Below are 20,427 nucleotides of genomic sequence, written 5' to 3'. Positions count from 1 at the left end.
GAAGTTGCAGCTTATACGTATTAGTAGCATAAGATTGTCATGCCTTTCTAGAGCATTGAAACATTTGAAGAAGGTATTAGTTTTGGTTTTGAATGCTTATCAAAAGCAGTCCGTTTTTACCCCTTTGGCATAAATAATGCTAGGAATCATGATTTTGCGAGGAATAAGCTGCAAGTGGTTTTTCATAAAATAAGATAGCACAAAGGGGTAATAACAAATACTAACTTCCTGTTATGATGCACCCATATTAAAATATAGTATGAATTTGGAAGCAAAATACATTTAGATAGGGATTTCTCCAAAACAAATTTAAGTGAAGTTTCTAGATCAAAAAATGGTGTCACTAATGCAGCTGTGATGACATAAACCCTCTCAGTCCCCCCACCCATTCTCCCAGCCACACCCGCTGGCTACAGCTTATACAGTTTGAGATTCATAACACGACCTCGCTAGTTGTTGAACTTGGAGCAGGGGGATTCCCTCCTGATGTGAGAAAAATAAGACAGCTGTTTTTATTTAACACCTGGACATATTGCATGTTGCAGATGATCAACCATGTGCACCAAGATTAACGTCCACCAGCTGCCAGATGGTGGGAAAACAACATCATGAGCTCAATCTGGATGGACAAGAATATGAGGAGAGTATATTTTACAAACACATAACACACACTGTCCTGAATATATGGGGTGCAACTAATTATGTTTTTCATTATTGATTAATCTGCTTATTTGTTTCTCGGTTCATAGTTTGGTCTATACAATTGTCAAAAGAGGGGTCTTTAAATACCCAAGACCCAAGAAAGTCAGCTTAATATGAATAACCTGAAAATAGCAGGACAACTGCATATTAGAGAGGCTGAAAACTATTTCCTAAAAGTTCTGCAAAATACTTAAGATTAAAGGGGCCTTTTTATGCAAATGTTCAGGTTTATAGTTGTATTTTATGCCTTTACTGTGACATGTTTACATGCTTTAATGTTCAAAAAGGTCTTTATTTTTCTCATACTGCGTGTACTGCATAGCTTTTTTTACCCTCCATCTGAAACCAGAGCCCAGTCTGCTCTGATTGGTCAGCTGGCCGGCTTTGTTGTGACTGGTCAACCGCTTAGAGATGTCCCAACCCTTCGCTTATCACGTACAATTTGTTGGAGCGCTAGCCAATAGCAGCTTGAGTGTTACATGGTGATGTCATTATGTTACGGAAGTAAACAAATGAGGTCGAATGGATGCATTTCAAAGGCAGTGGGGGAGAAACATTGGGAGTTTAGCCTTTGCAGACCATTACATGGATAGACAATAGCCTATATAAAACACTCCAGGAAAGGGAAAACCCCAAAGAACATAATTGAGCCCCTTTAAAAAGGGTTAAATATGTTTCTGTTGATCGACTAATCATTGTGGTTCTACTGAATATTTGTGGTAATGTATGATCTAAAGGTGCATCGACGCTCCAAGCGCACCTCAGATGCCATGAGCTAAAGTAACAATAACTAACACAACACATTCAGCTCACTATTATAGCAGGTCTTTGATCAATCCACCCAGAAAATGAGTCTGACATCTGAAAACATTGGGTTCACCCACACTGGGTAAAGACCTCACTTACTGCTGCTTAGAGGGAGAGGCGTTTGCATTACTATCATTTATTTCCTTTCAAATGGCAAGAGATAATAGCAAAGTGTGATTCAGACAATTAAGACCAATTTAAGGATCACAGAATTGCTCCCAGACTGAATCTGTTTTACATAAGAACATTACTGCATAAACATGTTGTCATTTGCATGAGTTTTCTATTTGGCACTTTAATTCAACAAGCTCCTTTTTTTTTATCATTAGCAATCCAAGAGGAAAACAAGCCTCTCTCAAGCGCAAAATATTTAAAAGAGAAGCTGTGGCAAAACTGTCCCCTCTGTATCTGCCACTAAGTTTTATAATGGCCAAAATCAAGAATAAGAATTCCCACCATCCTGGAAACAAGAGGCAGAGAGCGGACCCTTTCCTTAACATAACAAATGAAGAGAAAAATCAATAACACTCTCCGGCACTGTGTCCATTTATTTGGCAGGGATGTTCCCATTCCACTCTCTCAAATAACAAAGATGGAAAAAAAAAAACAATTGCCAATGATATCATGTGGCTGGACCTCTGCTGCACATTTTGTGAAAACTAAGACACAAGCTGTTCCAAATAACACCAAAAAAAAGCACAATAGGAGACTTAGAGAAGGAAGGAGTTATTAGATTTTGTTTTGTACTTGCATGCCTTAAACGCCAAAACACATTATATTGATTCAGTAAAGGTGTGTTTTTTCATAAATTCTATCATACTATTGTACTTTGTAATCATTCTACAAATTGATATGCAATTGATTTCTGTCTACGAATGTAAGGTTTATTTTTTCGTCTATTGATTTTTACATTTTACAAAACTTGAATAACACATTTAATGAAAAGATAATCATTTATAATGGTAAACATAGCCAGCAAGGATTTTTCTATACTGTATGACTTGTGTAACTAATTGATTATCAATTGTGCCCCTTATTTACTGTTGGACAAAGAATAATTTAATGAACTTGTCCTTTTAGTACTACTTATTATCATATTGGAAGCAGATTTTTTACTTTACAAACTAAATTGTCTGAAATGTAGAATTGACATACAGTAACAGCAGTAAACACAAAAGCAGATCAATAAGCCAACACGACACAAAGATTCCTAAAAATTAAAAAAATCTTAATGAATTGACTTGTTAGGTTTCATTGTGTTTTAAACAGGGAGATGGTGGAGAGTTAAATGAAATCAGTGGCAGGTGGATAGAGCAGCAAGCACAGGTCAGGCTTTCCTACCGTGGTTGTCGTCTGACTGGTTGAACCCACACAGCTGGCAGATGGAACGGACCCACTTGTTCATCTCCTCCTCAGTCTCAGCTACGAGATAAAAAGTGCGGTCTGAGGTCTTGATGTCAAACACGAAGCTGTCCTGGAACTCCTTCCTCTTAAAGGTCAGGCCGGCGTCAACCTGCTCGCAGCAGTGCAGGTCGATTACCCTGATGGGTTTCTTGGAGTGGTCGTTCTTGTAGTACTCGAGAACATCAGGGTCACCACTCATGCGGCCGCTGCGGAGTATGAACCAGCGTTTCTTCCATGCCTGGGAAATGGGAATAAAATGTAAGTACAAGACTGACCCTGTGAGCCAGAAAAGCAAAATCATATGTGTTGATGGAGAATTATACTTTAATCTGCATTTAAAATACTGAACAATAGTTCTGTTTAATTCCCTACTCTATGTGATGCAGAATGTTACCGTGGCAACGCACTCAACCGCTGAACTGGGTTGTGATGTTAACTGTTTATCAAGTAGGGAAACTAAAGTCTGCCTACTTGAGGAGGATGCTGTGCTTTAGCACGCATGTGGTTGTGTGTGGTTGGAGTGTGTGTATGTTGGAGGCTGCGGGGGGAGGCAGCAGGTGTTTACTCCCTCCCAACGCATTTCCTGTGCTGAGATCCCTCTGTGAGCTAAGACAGAAGCAGATCTCCTCCATGACAACTTCATTATGAAACTTCAGGCCCCGCCCTCTTCCAGAAGTGGTGAATGACAGTGCGTTGCTCCAATCAACACTGACACATAGCTGCGTGTGACCGTGTGACTGAAGTTGCCTCTAAGACTGTAAATAAACACTCCTTGTCACAACCAGATGAAAGGCAGCAGCAGTCCAACAATACCCACAATTATGCAAGAGCAAAACCAACAAAAGTAACATGTTGATTTCACAAAAACAAAACCACTGTTGCGTTTGTCAACTGGAAACAGCATAAAGGAAGGACAGTGGCCTCCATATGTTTTCCCAGTAACTGTCTTAAAGGGCCTCAGTGTTCTCGGTGCTCAGAGACAAAAGAGGAAGATAGACCAGGAAGGGAGAGGGGGAGTAAAGGGGGGTTTTGGACATCTGCCAGCGATGCACTTCCGCCAGGCAATGTCTCTCACATGCAGGCTGCTGACACACAGGATCCTGCAGGCCCCCTCTCTCCATCAACACAGACACTGCTGCAAGGCTAGCTGCCCCACACCCCCTCAAAGCAGACAGATGCATAAACACAGAGCAAAACATGGATTTCATTGCATCTCTCCTGTGCTTTTCAAATGAGGTATTTCTAATCTTCTTCAGATATATACATACATCATTTTCTTATAAGCTATTTCAGGGATACAATGAATGATGGCTGAATTCGCTGTTTAGGTTTCAATGTCCTTGTACTGCGCACACTGGCTCTCTGTCACACTAATATGGATATCTGTGACATTTGTACACACTTCTAAAATGTTTATTTATCCTCTGAGAAGTCAACAGAGGTAAAAAGGAAAAAGGCAGCAACATATGTTTTCTCTTTTTTACCCAGGAAGTGCAGATTGTGATCTTATCTCCTGTGTAGCTGAAGAGCTCCATGTGGTATATGACTTTTTCATTTTTATTTTCTGTGAGAACGATACACTGATAAAAGCTGGAGGCAGTGTGTATATATATATATATATATATATATATATATCCTACCACTACAGCCCTATCTGATGAGCTGTGCAGATATACGAGGTCATTTCTCACTATGNTAGCTGATGTAGTGCTATTTATTTATTTATTTATATATATATATATATATATATATATATATATATATATCCTACCACTACAGCCCTATCTGATGAGCTGTGCAGATATACGAGGTCATTTCTCACTATGGGAGGTTGTTATTAATGTTGCAGTTTGTACCGCTAAAGGATGTGGGAGAAAATATTTCAAATAAAGTCTTTAAGCTTCCTTCTAAGTGATTCTATCTGAGTGTGAACTTCCTTATTTCATAAATGCACAGTACAGTCATCTTACGCCTCAAAAGAAACAAACTGCATTCCCCCCATCGGGTCTGTAAAGCTCTTTGGTTCAGTGCCATTACACCATGCACAGCTATAACTCTTGCAAACCCCATTTAAATATTATTGCCTTTTCTGGAAGGAGAGAGCATCACTTAATTGAGACCTGGAGCGCTGCCCAGTTTTCAAGAGGTCAGTGTGACCCTGCTGGGTTATTCCTGGCATCCTTCAACTGCGGCCAGCGTATTAACCCAGGACAGCCACAGCTCTCCACCGCGGAGCAAAGACAAATCATTTAGGAGGCCTTATCACTCTAAAAATAGCATGCTTAGTTTCCACGGGAAATGTAGTTGCAGCCTAATTTGGGAACAAATTAATTTCCAGCTTGGTCTTTGAATAAGAGGGTTAAATAATGTTTCCTTTTGTCACACTTTCTGCCAAGCTCTTCAACTGGCATCGCAGCCTCTACTCCCTCTATCACTCTCTTTCTCTCTCATGAACTCTTTCAAATTCGAACAAACTTCCCCGGCGAAGTAGATCATGGGGGAGGAGGACACAACAAAATGAGCTTACCCACCCACCGCCTGTCCTACAGAGCATGTCTAAGCCCATCGATCACTGTCTAAGCGCTGGGAAGTGAGCGCTGAAGCTGTAAAACTAGGCTGAACTCTCCCGGCTCTCCAACTTTCCCCTCCCCCTCATAGCTTTGGTTTGAGCAGCATCACTTTTCTATGGGGGGGGGGGGGGGCTCAGCTGAGAGACACACTGCCCATAATAACAACTGGACAGGACAGTCCATTGAACCACTGACAGAGCTGTGAGCCACCAAACACACCCTAAACTAATACAATATGATTGTTATGAGCTGTTTACTGCAGCATCACAGGGCGTGTTGGAACTCCCTGCTATTTATATAGTGTTGCATCGACTCAGTTGTCTTGTGTCTTATCTGTCAGAGAGAAACCATTATTTATTTATTTTATTATCATACATTTTACCTCCTTGTGTCTATTAACCTGATAACATGTTACATTTTGCTGCCTGTACCTTTAAAGTTCTTAACAAATAATCTGAGGGGAATGTCTTGTTTGTTTTGAACTTGTGATGTGTCATTTTGTAAAGCACTTTGAGCTGCATGTGTTGTATGAAATGTGCTATATAAATAAAGCTTTATTATTATTTGCTCATCATGTTCCCGAGGTCAAAGTCAAATAGAGGTCAAATCTGAGCAGAAAGAAACTATAACCTCAATAAGCAAAAAACAAATACCCTATACAACAAAAAATGGTTCTTGACTTCCTCAGATGTATTTTTGTTAAACTCTGCTTTTTAGATTGTCAGGGTCTAAACTGTAGAATAAATGTTCTGCTAGCGCTTGAAGCTCTCCAAGAAGAAGAGCAGCCATCCGTGTCTATGTGTCTATGAGTGTTTAGTTCCTTCAGTCTTATCCAATCAGCCCAAAGGCTTGATCTCACCTTGTTCTAACTCAGTCTCCCTTGTCCTGTGCTGATGGCATGCTACAGATACAGAGAGGCTACAGTGGAGTACAAAGGAGAACACGTCGGCATCTATTTCAGATGACTGGGAAGGAAAACCTCTAATAACAAATCCTCACACAAAAATCTTTTGATCAAGTTCACTTCTAAAAATAGGATCAAAACGTTTTGTCTTGCCAATTCCTTTTGTTTCTTTGCATGTTGAGAAGGAGACATGTTTTGTTCTATTTTTGACTTCAAAACAATGATACTGGGAAAACAAACAATCATACAAAGGGGATACAATTGTCTGGTATGTGTTGATAGTTCTCCGAGGCTCAACACAACAGTTTAGGAGATAAATACGCAGCGACAGCTGATAAGTCACGGCAGTCATTCACTGTATTTGCACATATCTAATCCAACACCGTAAAAACAAGCCCAGTCTCGTGTCTTTCAACACAACTCATCACTCTGCTGTCCGAGTAACACTGAATAATGAATTTGGGGATGGTTGTGGCCTAAACAATTATCCAAGGTGTGCCTTACAGCAATCGAGCAACACACAGTGTGTGTGTAGGAGTAGGCTGTGTCAACAGGCTGGCTGATAAGTATCATGTTTTTAAATGTGCATGAGCAAACATCCAAACTAAACACGTATGCTATCATCATAAAGGTTAGAATAGTCTTGTTTACCTCTCCTCCTAGAGCAGGAGAGGAGGAGACAGCAGGTAGTTGTGTGTGACTCCGCCTCCTCTGCTTTACCTGCTGCTGCTGCTGCTGCTGCTGCTGCCGTACTGCTTGTGTACATTTTTTTTCATATTACCATCATTTTTGTAAAGGTCATGTGTTGCGGCAGGGCGATTTACCTTTTGTGACACTGAATGCTTGGCTGCCGTCGGAATGGAGGCCTTGGGCAACATGTTTGATCTGGGCAACATCGCTAACACACACACACACACACACACACACACACACACACACACACACACACACACACACACACACACACACACACACACACACACACACACACACACACACACACTAACAACACTGTGATGAGACTGCTTGTAACAAATGCACTAGTGCCGGGCCATTACTGCGTAATTATAGTAAAAGGTGAAGGGAGAGGGATCCCATCAGTGTTCTCAGAGGTCCCACCGGTGGGCTACTAAGGGATGGGACTGAGCATCAGGGAAAATAAGAGGGGGAGGAAAAGTGGTTGGGGAGGTAGTATCCAATTTCAGCCAAATTGGACTCCCACTATTATCTTTCATATATGTTGAAGCTCCATAATCTTTATCCATCTTTTATCTTTTGTTCTTTTAAAGCTGGCTGTGTTTATTAAAACATATTTACAACTCAAGAGCTATGAGTTCTGCATCATTTGTAAAATTAAAAAAGCTATTTTTTAAGAAAAAAACGTGTTAGTATCCCTCAAGAAAGATATGAATGACCTACAATATTTATATCTTGACTTTCCCTGGTAACAAGTTTTAGAAGGTTATACAATAAACTTTATTATCAATAATTCTAAGAGAGGACCAACTGCTCTTAAGTTAGCATCGTAGGCTACAGCTTTTCATTTCACACATACGGGATCATTACTGGTTCTAAATAAGGACAGCAGACATAGCCCGCCTACAAGAATTCCCTGTAATGCATTAAACCCACATCTATTCTATGTGGGTGCTGTTTCCTAGCTTCTCAAAGTTAGCGAAGAACAAAAGAGGAATATTCAGCACATAAGCGACTTTTTTTTCTTGTCCCTTCTGGTGTCTGAATAAGATTAGAATTGCATCTTTACAAAACAACACCTCACAACAAAAGAACAGCAGCAAGAAGGACCTCGTTGCTGTGCAAGAATGAATAAGTAGGAGTGCAATAACAGCCATGATCGTATGAGTGAGCGCCTTAACACTTGAGATCATTGTTAAAGGTGAGAGAGGACAAAGCTTGACGTGCTGCAGCAGACAATGACGACAGAGACCCGATTACGTGGTCCTGATCAATAGCCAGGTCTAACGTCAGCCAACATTCCATGAACAGATGGGAGTTTCAAAAAGTGAGGGAATGCAATGCTTTTTCATTTGAAAAATATCTCCTGGGCATTCACACAGCTCACAAACACCTTTAACATTTGCATAGTAATGCTTTTGAAGCGTTCCCTGACCTAGGATTAGGGCCTTGCGGTTGACCTTTTGCAACCACTTTCTGGACCAAATGGATGTTTGTACCAAATTTGAAGAAATTCCTTCAAGGCGTTCCTGAGCTAATCAACTGGTGATATGCTTGCCTTCTTCTGTGTGCTTGACGGGTGTCACGAATCAGTATTTACGTGACATCGGTTTATGTAACAGAGAGCTTAAATAAACTCCAAATGGACATGAGAGAGCATGGAGCATGTCCTTGAAAGTCCTACAGTTTACACAGGGCTCCCCATCTGGGCTCGCAGCGAGACGTTAAGCAGACAGCTATCCCAGACAAGGTTTATAACACACGGTTCTGAAGCCTTTCCAATCAATTCAACTCACAAACAAAACAGGAGTCCGACAGTGAGCCAACAATGTGTGGCCGTTTTGCATTTTCAGCAGCTCCAGCCCAGTATCTGTCTCCAGTGTTGAGGAGATCCAGATGCTCCTGGGTCGGACATGACTCTGTCCCATCCGTGTACCCGGAGAAGTAAACGTAACAAATATGTTAAACAGGATTCGTGAGAGTTTTAAACTACAGCCATTTAAATCCAACGGATGCTTCAAGGCACAGTTGCCATTTAAATCAACCTGCTCAGGTTTCCCAATAGTCAAAACACTGACCTTGGAAGGCCGGCAGCTGCAAGACACAACACATGCAGATAAGACCCTAACAGGCCCATAAATTCTTGTGTGTTAATAAAGAAGGTGAGAGGTTAGCCATGGAGCGCCAAGGCAGACATAGTAGGGACACTACTTATGTTTCCCTCATGCGTATAATTCTCTATAAGACATCAGCTTTGCAAACCCCTTTAGTGCATGTAGAATAGAGCCTCATTTGGTTCAGCTTTCATAGCATTATAGGAAACACGACTCCACACACAATGCCATCATATGCCTGTAATGGAAAGCTCCATCCTACAGGTGCGATGAAGATAAAGAGGGATGCTGCATTTGGTAACTGCAGTGCTCATTCAATCAGTTTATCATGTGCAAAATGTGTCGCGCCTCCTATGAAAAACAACCTCTCAAAACTCTCAGTAGATATAATCAGCCTCAATGTGCAGTCGAACACTTCCATCATTAGGAAAATGAGTAATCTCTCGCCATATCTCTGTACCGGCGAAAAAGCTTGGCTTATTTAGTGTGAGCCCGCCCTGACAGTTTGACTAACGGGGAGCATTATCTTTAATCAGAACTCTTTGTGTTACTTCCCCTGCCTCCGCCATCTGCTGCGACTCATACATGTCTGTGTATGGAGAACGGGCTGTGAGCATCTCCTAGTCTCTCTGACTGCTACCAAGGTGGCTTTGGGTGCAAAACACAATCATTAAATCGGGAGTAAAGTCTCTGAAACAGCCTCTTCAGGACCACAATGTAGACATATATAGATTCAAGGTAAAGGTTGGACCTTATATTTGTCGCACCAATTGACCCAGCCCAGCACATCACAGAGCCACACCAACATGTGCATCATTGAGTCAGCCACTGCTGCATTCAGGGTCTTGTGTGGATGTCAGCTGAATACAGTGGAAAATATAACAGATACCAGGAGCGCATCAGGCACACACCATCCCAAAAAGGAAAGGAGTTGTCATATATCTGCACACAATATTAATGTATCCATCACTGTATGTAGTTATTTGAAATATTATATTGAACTAATTTACAAATGTATTTATTATTAGTTTTGTCATTGTTCAATTAATTTAAATCAATAATTGGCACACTTAATTGACATCTGTACTTATGTTGATCACTATGTCAATTAGGATTAAAGGCAACTAACTGTAATTCTAATCATGTAAGTGGCACACTGCAATAGCAATCATTGTTTTAGTCGAGGTAAGTGGTCGGCTCATTTCAGGGGTGTTGTTCACGCAAAAGACAGAACTGCAAGTAGTAGTTGATTATTTTTGGTGACCAGTGAAAACATTTCAATGCTAAACAGGATCAAAGACATTAGCGTCAATGCTTTCTGTACTTGACAGTGTAACTAAGTAAATGTATCCTCTCTTCATACACCATTCCCCATGCTGTTGTTTGTTTAAATGTCACTGCAGACCCAGAATCTCTTTCTGATTCTAAATGAATGCAAACATTTGAATGGCTGAAAGAATGATCCAAAATTACAAAGGATATTTGTTTGTCATGACTCAACACAATCACATTTATGTGTTTGAGTGATTATTGGAGGGTTGCATTAGAATATAATATGGAGATCACTTATTGACCAACACTTCAGCTGTAGATATTGATTGGGATTTGTACCTCGATGGTGCCTATCAGTGAATGCAACTATACACACACATGCAACACTGTCTCTTCTAAACTTAGATGACATTTGTCTTATTTTGTCTCACTTTGTTCCAAAGAAGTCTTTATTTGTACGCTAGCTACATTACACAGACTTTATTCTTATCTGAGTTTCAGTAGTAGGGCATTTCAATTCCAATATCTGGGCAGTAATGACTCATTACTGTCTGGATGTTCAGAGAAAGAAGAGTCTGAGCTGTGTCAATATTAAAAGAAAATTAAGCAAGTAAAGGAGCTAAGTGATCCACAACATATTCAAATTATGGAGATGCAATTCACTTTCTTTAGCTGAGCTACATTTCAAGCATGTGCTTGCTTGTAGCTGTTTTCCTTCTGACTAATGTTGCAACCTTTACCACAACCTTAGCTGGAAAGCACTTTGCTTACACATTTCCAACTCCTACAGACTATTGCAACAAGGCAAGTGATTCACCTACTTGTGTTAAAATCATATTCCACCATGGCTTGTACCAAACAGGCCCAGACAATTAACTCCCAATTCACTTGAAATAATGTGTCTTGGGGCATTGAGCAAGGTCAAATAGTATATTTCCTAAGGTGCAAAAACAAGTTATTTGTATTCCATGAATAACCTACTTCCCTTATAAGTGGTACCTTAATTAATCCCCATGTATCACCAAGCAAGACATTATCCGGTTTAATCAAAGTCCTGCTTCACAAAACAGCATGACCAGGATGTTTGCGGGAAGAAAAAAGTCCCCACTAAAAGGTACCGCAGACCCTTTTAGAAATATCCCTGCCTACTGTATAAGCTGTAATAAGGAAATAATACATTCTCCATACCCCATTTCAGGGGTTATTGCAAACTACGTTCTGTAAATGGCATGTGCAAACGTTTGTTTATCTTAAATTGTATTTTTAGATGTATATAAGCTATAAAAACACCAGAGTTTCCTGTTATTTAACATCCACTATCATGCTGCATCTAAACTGAACCTGCTCCTTGCTTAGGGGCATCCGAGAGGTGTGGTGTGAGCAACTGTCTCCAGTGTAGAGCAGGATGCTGGTCAAAAAGAGCAAGTGTGCTAAGTAAACCACTAAATGAATGCAAAAAAAAGAAAATGAGTTAGCTTTCAACAAGCTCTAACACAGCTAGTATTCATATTTCTGAACATAAATGTTAATCTTTTGCTCTTAATAATGGTTTTTGGTACCATTCTCACGTTTATTTTTGTTTGCATGCTGCTGTGTGGAAGGCCAAAAGGCATTTCTACTGACTGACATCACCATTTCAAAGCCCGTTCCATCAGTGGGCCAATCCAATGAAAGTTACATGACATAAGCCACTAACATGTACAAGCTGGTAGTATGATTCCTGTAAATGATTGCTTGTTTCTTATCTTATCAACCGTGCAGAGACTAGATGTATCTTCATGCAGAAGAAACAGTGCAACAAACTAATAGTACTACACTTAGATTATGTTGCTTGTGTTACAAAAACAGCCGGAATTGGGAGGACATACTTTAACAGATCATATACTGTATCTATAATCATCAGTGAGCATTTTATACTGCTGTTAGTCAGGATATTATCAAACAACATGTTGTAGATGCCAACTATTTGTTTAGGGTCTCCCTCATACAACGCTCTGCTGGGCTGTAATCATGTGTATCAGCAGAGGGTTTCAAACAGGAATGGAATAATCCCAGAAGTTATTTTGGTCAGAGGTTTTTAACCCATGTAGTTGTAGAATGACTCATTTATTTTATTTTAAGCACAGTTAAATAAAACCATCACTCATCTGATAGTGAACTTTCTGAGAAAAAAAGAACTATCTCTGCTGATGGTCAAAGAGAAAAATCAATGGGATCTAATTTCCTTCAGAACAGCAGATTTGTAAACTCTGATGTAAGCTGATAAAGTTTGTTAGATGAAAATACATTTATATACTCACAGACCAATTTAGTTTCTTTCCCTGTCATGGGGCCTCTGTCACAACACTTCCTGTAGGTACCATCCAGAGGAAGTCTGGCATCTGCTAGTGCTGCAATAATTAATTTTTGGGCAGAAAACACACACGCTAAACCAGAGTTCATGGCAAAGGACAGGATATTTTGACAAAGGTTCAAACATGGCCACCCTGGGATTTTCACAATGAATGTGAAAGAATGGATGTCAAAAGGTGGAGTAAAGCATAATTGTGACAAACAACTTTGACTTATATGCATTCATTTGTTATGAATGTCACCGCTGTTGATCTTCAGAAAACATATTAGCAACACATTTGATAAGAGATCATAATTAAGCTCAATAAAAACTTTAATACATTCTCTGTTCCCTGCCTCTTAAACATGGAACAGGAGCAATTAAAATGTTTATAAGAGATCTTTAATGTTTAAAAGAAACAGTCAACAGATTAACCAACAATGAAAATGATCGAAGGCTTCAGCTTTATGACCATCACAAGGAATCTGTTAGCCGTACATATCCAACAATGATACACTAATCTGACTTTGATATCGCAGTCACATAGTGCCACCCCGGTTTTGTAGTTTGTGGGCAAAGGCCCTGTCGAGGTCCCACAGATAAAGTGGAACAAGGAAAATGTCTGTGTGAGTGCTGGGTGTCTGTCAAAGCAGGAACTTGGAGGCGTTCTCGTTTGACCTCTGAGGGCAAGGACTTCCCAAAGCCCCTCTTCAAAAACACTGCAGACCCGGCAGCTGACAGTGGGACACACCATGTCCGCCTTAAAAAATCACCACCTCCCCCCCGCCTCTCTTCCTCTGTACCATCCGCAAGGGCAAGATGGTAAAGCCCGTAGAAACTGGCAGATCCAGAGAGCTGTAGCTGCAGCTATCACCTTGCCGATATGATCCATGTGGAATGTGGCAATGCTTTACTGTATGTGAACAGACACGTTTTGTGATGTTGGATACAACAACGGCAAATGGGAGGGTCTAGCCACTGATCCTGACCTGAGAACAGGAATTAATTTGTTTACAGAATGACACGCAGCATGTTGAGCAGGCAAATTACTATTCATACGTGCTTGATATTGTGCATATGTCGTCATTGGATGTCAGGTAAGGTTAAATGTGAGCATTCGTTTGTTTATAACAGGTCAAGTATTTCTGATCATTATATTGATCAAGCAGCGACTACAAATAAAATAGGAAATAGTTTGTAGGAGAAATGTTGAAGCATATGATCTGAATGCTGAGTGATGTGTAAAATAACCACGAAAGAACTGTGTAAGAGGCATTAGGTAAGTGCTGGATTAGTCAGTTGTTTTCATGTTCCTTTTGCTTATTCTGGACATTGTTCAACAAAAGCAACCAGGCCACTCCCACCTGCCCATAAAACACGGCCCACCTCTGAAGCCTCCATCAGCCCCTGAGACGAGATAAACTTCAACCAAGTGAATCATTTAGCAGCACTGGGACATTAGAGCGCGACTGTTTTCCTTGTGAAGATGCAGCGTGTGTGAAAGGGGCTACACACGTCTGCTATGCCGTGTCACATGTTTAGGGAGGGCATGGAGAGTTTACACTCGTCTAGTGATGTTTGTCCAGCAAAGAGCTGATGTAGAAAGAGTGAGTCACTGCTGAGAGTTAATAGCTTTGGTAAATAAATTAGCAAACAATTAACCAAGACTAGTCATACTTGTTGTTACTAAGCATAGCATGTTTTCTCATGACTTCACCCACAGAGGCATTGAGGCTCCAACTGCCATAAGTGTTTTCTCGCTGATTTTGCATATCATTTGCATGCCTGACCTGTGGTGGTAGTACCAGTTTTGACTCTTCTAACCAGGCGTGGAATTCCATGCTGCATATCTGTGTGCCACATTTTTTAGAGACCAATGAGCAATTATTTCAACAACAACTTTACTGATTAACAAACACAGGCCTCATCTGGCTTAGGGAGGACTTTTTTGGTAATATAAAAAAAGTGGTGGAATATTGACAGGGAAGAACTAAGAATTAAAACACACACAATTGTAGCAAATAATCTCCCAAAAGAGGCCCAATAGTATGAACTGGAGCATTTAACATTGGAGCTCTGAAACAATACACTCCTTACACCTCCTCAGCTCATTCCAATATAATGACCAATCAAACTTGCTACCAAGTACTCTGAGAAACACAACACACCTTCAGGCTGGAATGTCTGCGGGTATGTGAAAGTAGTATCTGAAAATATCCCTCTGCAATAGGACGTCAACTCTGTCAGATGACAGCAATACTGGTGAGTAAATGGCCCCGATTGTCCATAGCCTGACTTAAGTGGAAGGAATTTCAGATGGACAGATTATCGCATTCACATGTCTGCCTGTTCTGTACACTCCATCTCATGACACTGTTTTCTGGCTCAAACTGTGTTTGTGTGTGTGCAGTTGTTTGGTTATCGCTCAGGGTGAGAAGGGCTGAGAGCCTGCTCTCTTGCCTGAGGAAGGCCATTATTTTAGCACCAATATGCCTTGTGAGCATTTTCTCTCCTTGTTTATACAGTACTGCTATGAACCAGGCAAGTTTTTTTCCTCTGTTCCTCTGCCGTTCCATACGGACCACGGTGGCCTCTGTGTAAACATTAGCCAGCTTTAAGTGAAAGACAATGAGGAAATGACAGGACAATGGGGGGGCTACATTTGAAGACATCCAATGATGGATTTCCAGATGAAACGGAGAGATGACATCATGGCAAAATCAGCTAGTAGGAACATGGAGAGAGAGGCCTGGTAATGCAACACCATACATAAACAGTGGACAGCTGTATTTATAGGAGATTGTCTCATGGTTCTATCTGCCTGCATACATCCTATTATCTGATTTGTAGCCTTTCCCCTGCCCAGCACCCAGCAAGAGATGAGCAGCTTTGGCTTATGAAGCCTTATCAAGACACTCAAGAGCTGTGCAGTTATTACTATTGCTGTGACATTAGTCGACATTAGATGAAAACTGCACCTCCATGCTTGATTAGACATTACCTCATAATGATCAGACCAAGCCAAATGACAGTTTGTGTGTGTGTATGTGTGTCTGATTTAGTCAAAATGATAGACAGCTGCCGGGTATTACACAGGCTTACTACCATGTTGTCACTGGACCTCACAGCAGGGGCTATAAAACCTGGCAACTGCATTTTCATGTTAACACACATTTCTAAATGATATTGGATTGAGGCTGTAGGCCTATTTCAGAAACCAGGATAACATGTTTTGCCTCCCATGGGTCACAAAAGAGAGGAGAGGTCCAGATGGTAGTGGGGTGCACCTGCTACAACTGGGCTCTAAATATTGGAGTTTGACACCACTTGACTCTGATGCAGATATGAACAAAGCAGCAATTTGACTGAGAGGAAACTCGCACACTGCTGTTTCAGCTAAACTCATAAACATAGCAAAACTAAGTGAAAGTAGAGATCACTCACATATCTCCTCAGCTTTTTCTCCGGAGGTGACTTCCTAAGCCAGCCTTGGAAGATGATTTCACCGCCGCTCATATTTGCCAGGGTGTGCTGTCTCTTCTTGCTCTACAACTGCCGTCTGTCACTAGAACATGACGGCTCCTGATCGCTTGTCTGTTCAAAGTGCTGTCGGCGTTTGGCTCTCAGTGCTGGTGCAGTCCGCTCCCTCCATTTGATACAAATCAAAGTAGTGCTGTTCGGGGACGTTGCCAGTCGCTCCTGGTGGAACCCTGCGCAACGACCGCCCCGCAAAGCCACACTTGGGGGGGGGGGGGGGGGGAGATAGAAAGGCGCAACTCGACTCTTGGGGATTTACGCACGGCCAGCTGACGAGGAGCCGCGGGGAAACTCAACTGATGCAGGGTGAGGAAGTATCGTAGAGTGTCTGCAGTTTGTTTTCCCAACTCATACCACGCCCACCGAGCCGAGAGAGGGATGGGCTGCGCTGGGATGAACAGGATGGAAGCACGGCCAGCCACAAAGTAGCTCCAAGATCCCAAAAGGAGTGTAAATAATTGAGGAACCGATTGATTTGTGATATACCATCTTTAAGGTTCACCAAAAACAAATGTTTGTTTTATTTCGAATACGGAAACGAATCTGATTGCATATTATTGCATCTAAAGTGTTTTGAATGCCTAACCAAATAATTAAGTATCAGTAACAGCTAACATATTGTAACGGTGATATGTGTTTGAAACAAAAGGTCAAGAGTCAGAAGCTGCTGTTATTGTCCGAGTAAATTATTTGATCCACTGGATGGCCTGGGGAAAAAGCACCATCTAGTGGAAATACTGTCAGTTGCTTTGGAAAAAAAACAATATTTTTTTTTATTTGGAAGTTTATGCATGTATAAAAAAGGTACTTACATTTTACTTAACACTTCCCTGATATGTGGTGAAAAATATACTTCATTAAGAATTTCTTATTGTTGGGAAATCATTTACAGTTGATTGAAATTAATTCCATATTAACACTCATTTCAAATACCAATGGTCATTGTTTTAATATTTCAGGAGCAGATACATTATAAATTAAATAAATAATGATATCTAAATACCAATAAACCAAGAAATAACTCTGACAAGCAAGTATAAGTTAAAATCATTTTTATTTGTCATTAGGCAGACAACCAATCCTGTCATTAAAATCTCTACAAGGCTGAAACTGTTTCATAGAACACATGAATGTGAAAACCTAGGAAAGGGGATCACATCTTTGATGTTGTCAACACCGAGGATGCATAGCAAGTATCTCTCAAATCCCATTCCAAATCCACCATGAGGCACGGAGCCAAAACGCCTCAAATCCAGATACCTGCAAATAAATAAAATGTCATTACAGTTCTTTGGTGTGTATGGGTGTTTCTTTTAGAATGTTGTTGATATAAATGTGTTTTTTTTACCAGCGGTAGGTGTCTTCTAATCCAGCCCTGGAAAAAAATACACGTAGGGTTAATGTCAGATGTAATTTAGTTTTCATACAACGTGACGGTCAGGAATAATAAAAAAACATATATAGATTATAGTGTCTTTAAGGGCTGTCATGATATCCAAATGATCATGTCCGAGTTGTTGCACAAAAAATGCTTTACAGCCACTGCAGCACAGGCCAGCTAGCACTACTGGGATTATGCTTGATCTCAATTGAAATACAAATACATTTGACGCAACTATGCGAATATTGGGAATGCCATTGCCACGAGGCTTCCAATAAACCTGGAGTTCATGTACATACTGTTGGAGCCGAGCTCTCAGCAGATCCAGCCTCTCCTCCCTCAGCGAGCCCCCACAGAGCTCTCCAACTCCTGGCACAAGAAGGTCCACTGCAGCTGCCTGCACACAAACAGCAGTCAGCGCAGAAATGCAAATCACTGCGATAACCCAAGGGACAATACAAGGTTGGAACGGAGCGGTTAAATCATTGATTGGCTTTGTGTTTTTCACAGCAGAACTACGTCTTACTGTATGCTCAGGATGATCCTGGTTGTCTCTTGCATAAAAAGGCTTGAGGTCATAAGGATAATCAGTGACGAACACTGGAATGTTGCCGCAATGTTTCACCAGGTACTTCTCGTGTTCTGTCTGAAGGTCACAGCCCCACTGTGGAAAAGAAGAGCTAAGGTCAAAGAGGAGCTCAGTGGAATGATAGTATCAAATATACAGGTGTAGATATGAAGGAGAAAATAATTATGTTGCGCTTACGTCTGTTGGGAAGGCAAAATTCTCAGAGCTGCGGTTTAGGATGTTGATAGCCTCACTGTAGGTAATCCTAAAAGTAGATTCAGATACTGTTGATTAAACGCCTTAGACTTCATTCTTTTGCTGATATAACTTCCTTGTTTAAAATAACAAAGACTTACGTAGGGAATCTGTTTTTCAGCATAGCTTCTACAATTTCCTGTAATTGAGATTATAATACAGTGAGATGCAGTTGTGTCTGGTTGGTTTAAGGAGCTAGGTTATGTAGCCAAGTTAAATAAGTGTCCTTCAGGACTCACCCTGTGTCCAGGAGTCACATGCTTGTGAAACAAATCCACATCCTCAGCGCAGTGAGCCAAGACATGCTCCGTGGCAGATCTGAACATGCCCTCCATGACCTGTGAGCGGGGCCGGTTTAATAATTAAAGCATTTCTGAATAACTGCGCATAAGGGCAATTTTAAAAGTCACAAAAGGCAAGTGTAAAGTTTAAACTTCAGCAGACGTAAATGTATGTGGTGTGACATAGGTTCACGCCATCTAAGATCCTCATGTTTAATGCATTAGCCAGTCTGTGACGACTATGATTCATAAAAAAGTCACGGGAAAGAGTAAAGGTTACTTCTCTCCTTCATAAAAGTGGTCCCCCCCCTTTCAGATAAAATAAGATGACACATTATAAAACTTTTAGTTTATTTTTTATAACATGCTTAATTGAATAGAAAAAATGTGCTTTGAAGACCGTGATAGTGTACCTTGGTGAGATCCTCTAAGGACTGAGCGAAGGAGACCTCGGCCTCCACCATGTAAAACTCAGCCAGGTGCCGTCTGCTCTGGGAGTTCTCAGCCCGAAAAGTTGGCCCAAATGTGTAAACCTTAGAAAAAGCCCTGCAACAAATGTGAGTGACATGGCATAATTAAAAAAAGCTCTTCAGTGCTAAAGTGTATCTCTAACTTTCTGAGGTGGAACCGAACGTGCAAGCAGGTAGATGTGATCACCAGAAGATAAATCCATATAGTTGATCTCACCCTGACATCAGTTCCAAGTGAAGCTGACCAGACACAGTGAGGAAGGCTGGGACAGAGAAGAAGTGCTCTTCTTCTTCATAGTCTCTGCCTGAGGGCTAGGAATCAAATCAGAGGATTTTGATGTTTAAACAATATCATTAATACTTATGTTCACATCAGGGCTTTGATTCACAATTGCACACTGGAGGTGACAACACATATAATTAGGGGTGCACCGAATGGGAAATTCTTGGCCGAAACCGATACCGAAAATAGGAAACAGTTGGCCGAAAACCGAATGCCCGAAAATGATTAATAGAAATATATATATATATATAATGTATACATTTTTTACCAATGTTGTTCAGCTACCTGATTATGGAAAAAGACATGATTATGGCAAAACTTAACTTAAATAATTATCACTATTATGGGTCCATAAAACATTTATTCAGCACTTTTGAATGCATACAGTACATTAATTCCAAGTCAAGTGCATTTTCTTTTCTCTGTAGGATAACTAGAACAAAGTGCATTCAGAACAAAGCCAAGGTGCTTTAAAATAAACATCTAGGCCAGTAGGCCTACAACAAAATAGTGTAAATAAAGACTGTAACAGCCAGGCCTTCAACAACAACAAATGCACCTATAAGTGCATGCACGCAAATGTGCAAACTGGATAAATCCAAATGAATGTAACTATTTACAAATTCAATTAAAATTCAATTTCAAGTATCTGTAAATAAGGCTGTCTGTCCTCATAAGCAAAGTAGTAAACATTGTATAAAGATACATAAAGTGAAAACTGGATACAAAATCCACAATCAATTACAAATTAAATTACAATTTCAAGAATCTGCAAATAAGGTGGTCTGTCCTCATGAGCAATGTAAACAACATTGTATCATTTAGATACCGAAAGTACAATATATTGAACA

General features: G+C 40.6%; 2 protein-coding genes across 2 annotated transcripts in view; both read right to left on the bottom strand.

Moving 5' to 3' along the window:
- Positions 1 to 2,834: 2,834 nt before the first annotated feature.
- LOC104941509 (GRB2-associated-binding protein 2-like) lies at positions 2,835 to 16,615 on the bottom strand. Its single transcript, XM_010766612.1, has 2 exons — positions 16,246 to 16,615; positions 2,835 to 3,151 (listed from the first exon to the last, which is right to left on the bottom strand). The coding sequence occupies exons 1-2, from the start codon at positions 16,315 to 16,317 to the stop codon at positions 2,837 to 2,839; spliced, it is 387 nt and encodes a 128-aa protein (XP_010764914.1). The 5' UTR covers positions 16,318 to 16,615; the 3' UTR covers positions 2,835 to 2,836.
- Positions 16,616 to 17,373: 758 nt separating this feature from the next.
- nars2 (asparaginyl-tRNA synthetase 2, mitochondrial) overlaps positions 17,374 to 20,427 on the bottom strand; it is a 5,941-nt gene continuing 2,887 nt past the window's right edge. Inside the window, exons 6-14 of the mRNA XM_010766611.1 lie at positions 19,511 to 19,605; positions 19,237 to 19,369; positions 18,782 to 18,880; positions 18,644 to 18,681; positions 18,486 to 18,552; positions 18,246 to 18,383; positions 18,019 to 18,116; positions 17,687 to 17,713; positions 17,374 to 17,598 (exon numbers count right to left, since the gene is read on the bottom strand). Of these exons, the coding sequence (XP_010764913.1) occupies positions 17,454 to 17,598; positions 17,687 to 17,713; positions 18,019 to 18,116; positions 18,246 to 18,383; positions 18,486 to 18,552; positions 18,644 to 18,681; positions 18,782 to 18,880; positions 19,237 to 19,369; positions 19,511 to 19,605 (840 nt within the window). The 3' untranslated portion in view covers positions 17,374 to 17,453. The remainder of the gene's footprint in view (positions 17,599 to 17,686; positions 17,714 to 18,018; positions 18,117 to 18,245; positions 18,384 to 18,485; positions 18,553 to 18,643; positions 18,682 to 18,781; positions 18,881 to 19,236; positions 19,370 to 19,510; positions 19,606 to 20,427) is intronic.

The sequence above is a fragment of the Notothenia coriiceps genome, unplaced genomic scaffold (assembly GCF_000735185.1).
Source record: "Notothenia coriiceps isolate Sejong01 unplaced genomic scaffold, NC01 NC01_scaffold00003451, whole genome shotgun sequence".
In the NCBI taxonomy this organism is placed as follows: domain Eukaryota; kingdom Metazoa; phylum Chordata; class Actinopteri; order Perciformes; family Nototheniidae; genus Notothenia; species Notothenia coriiceps.
Note: the sequence above shows the minus strand (reverse complement) of the source record. Positions and strands in the feature narration are given on the sequence as shown.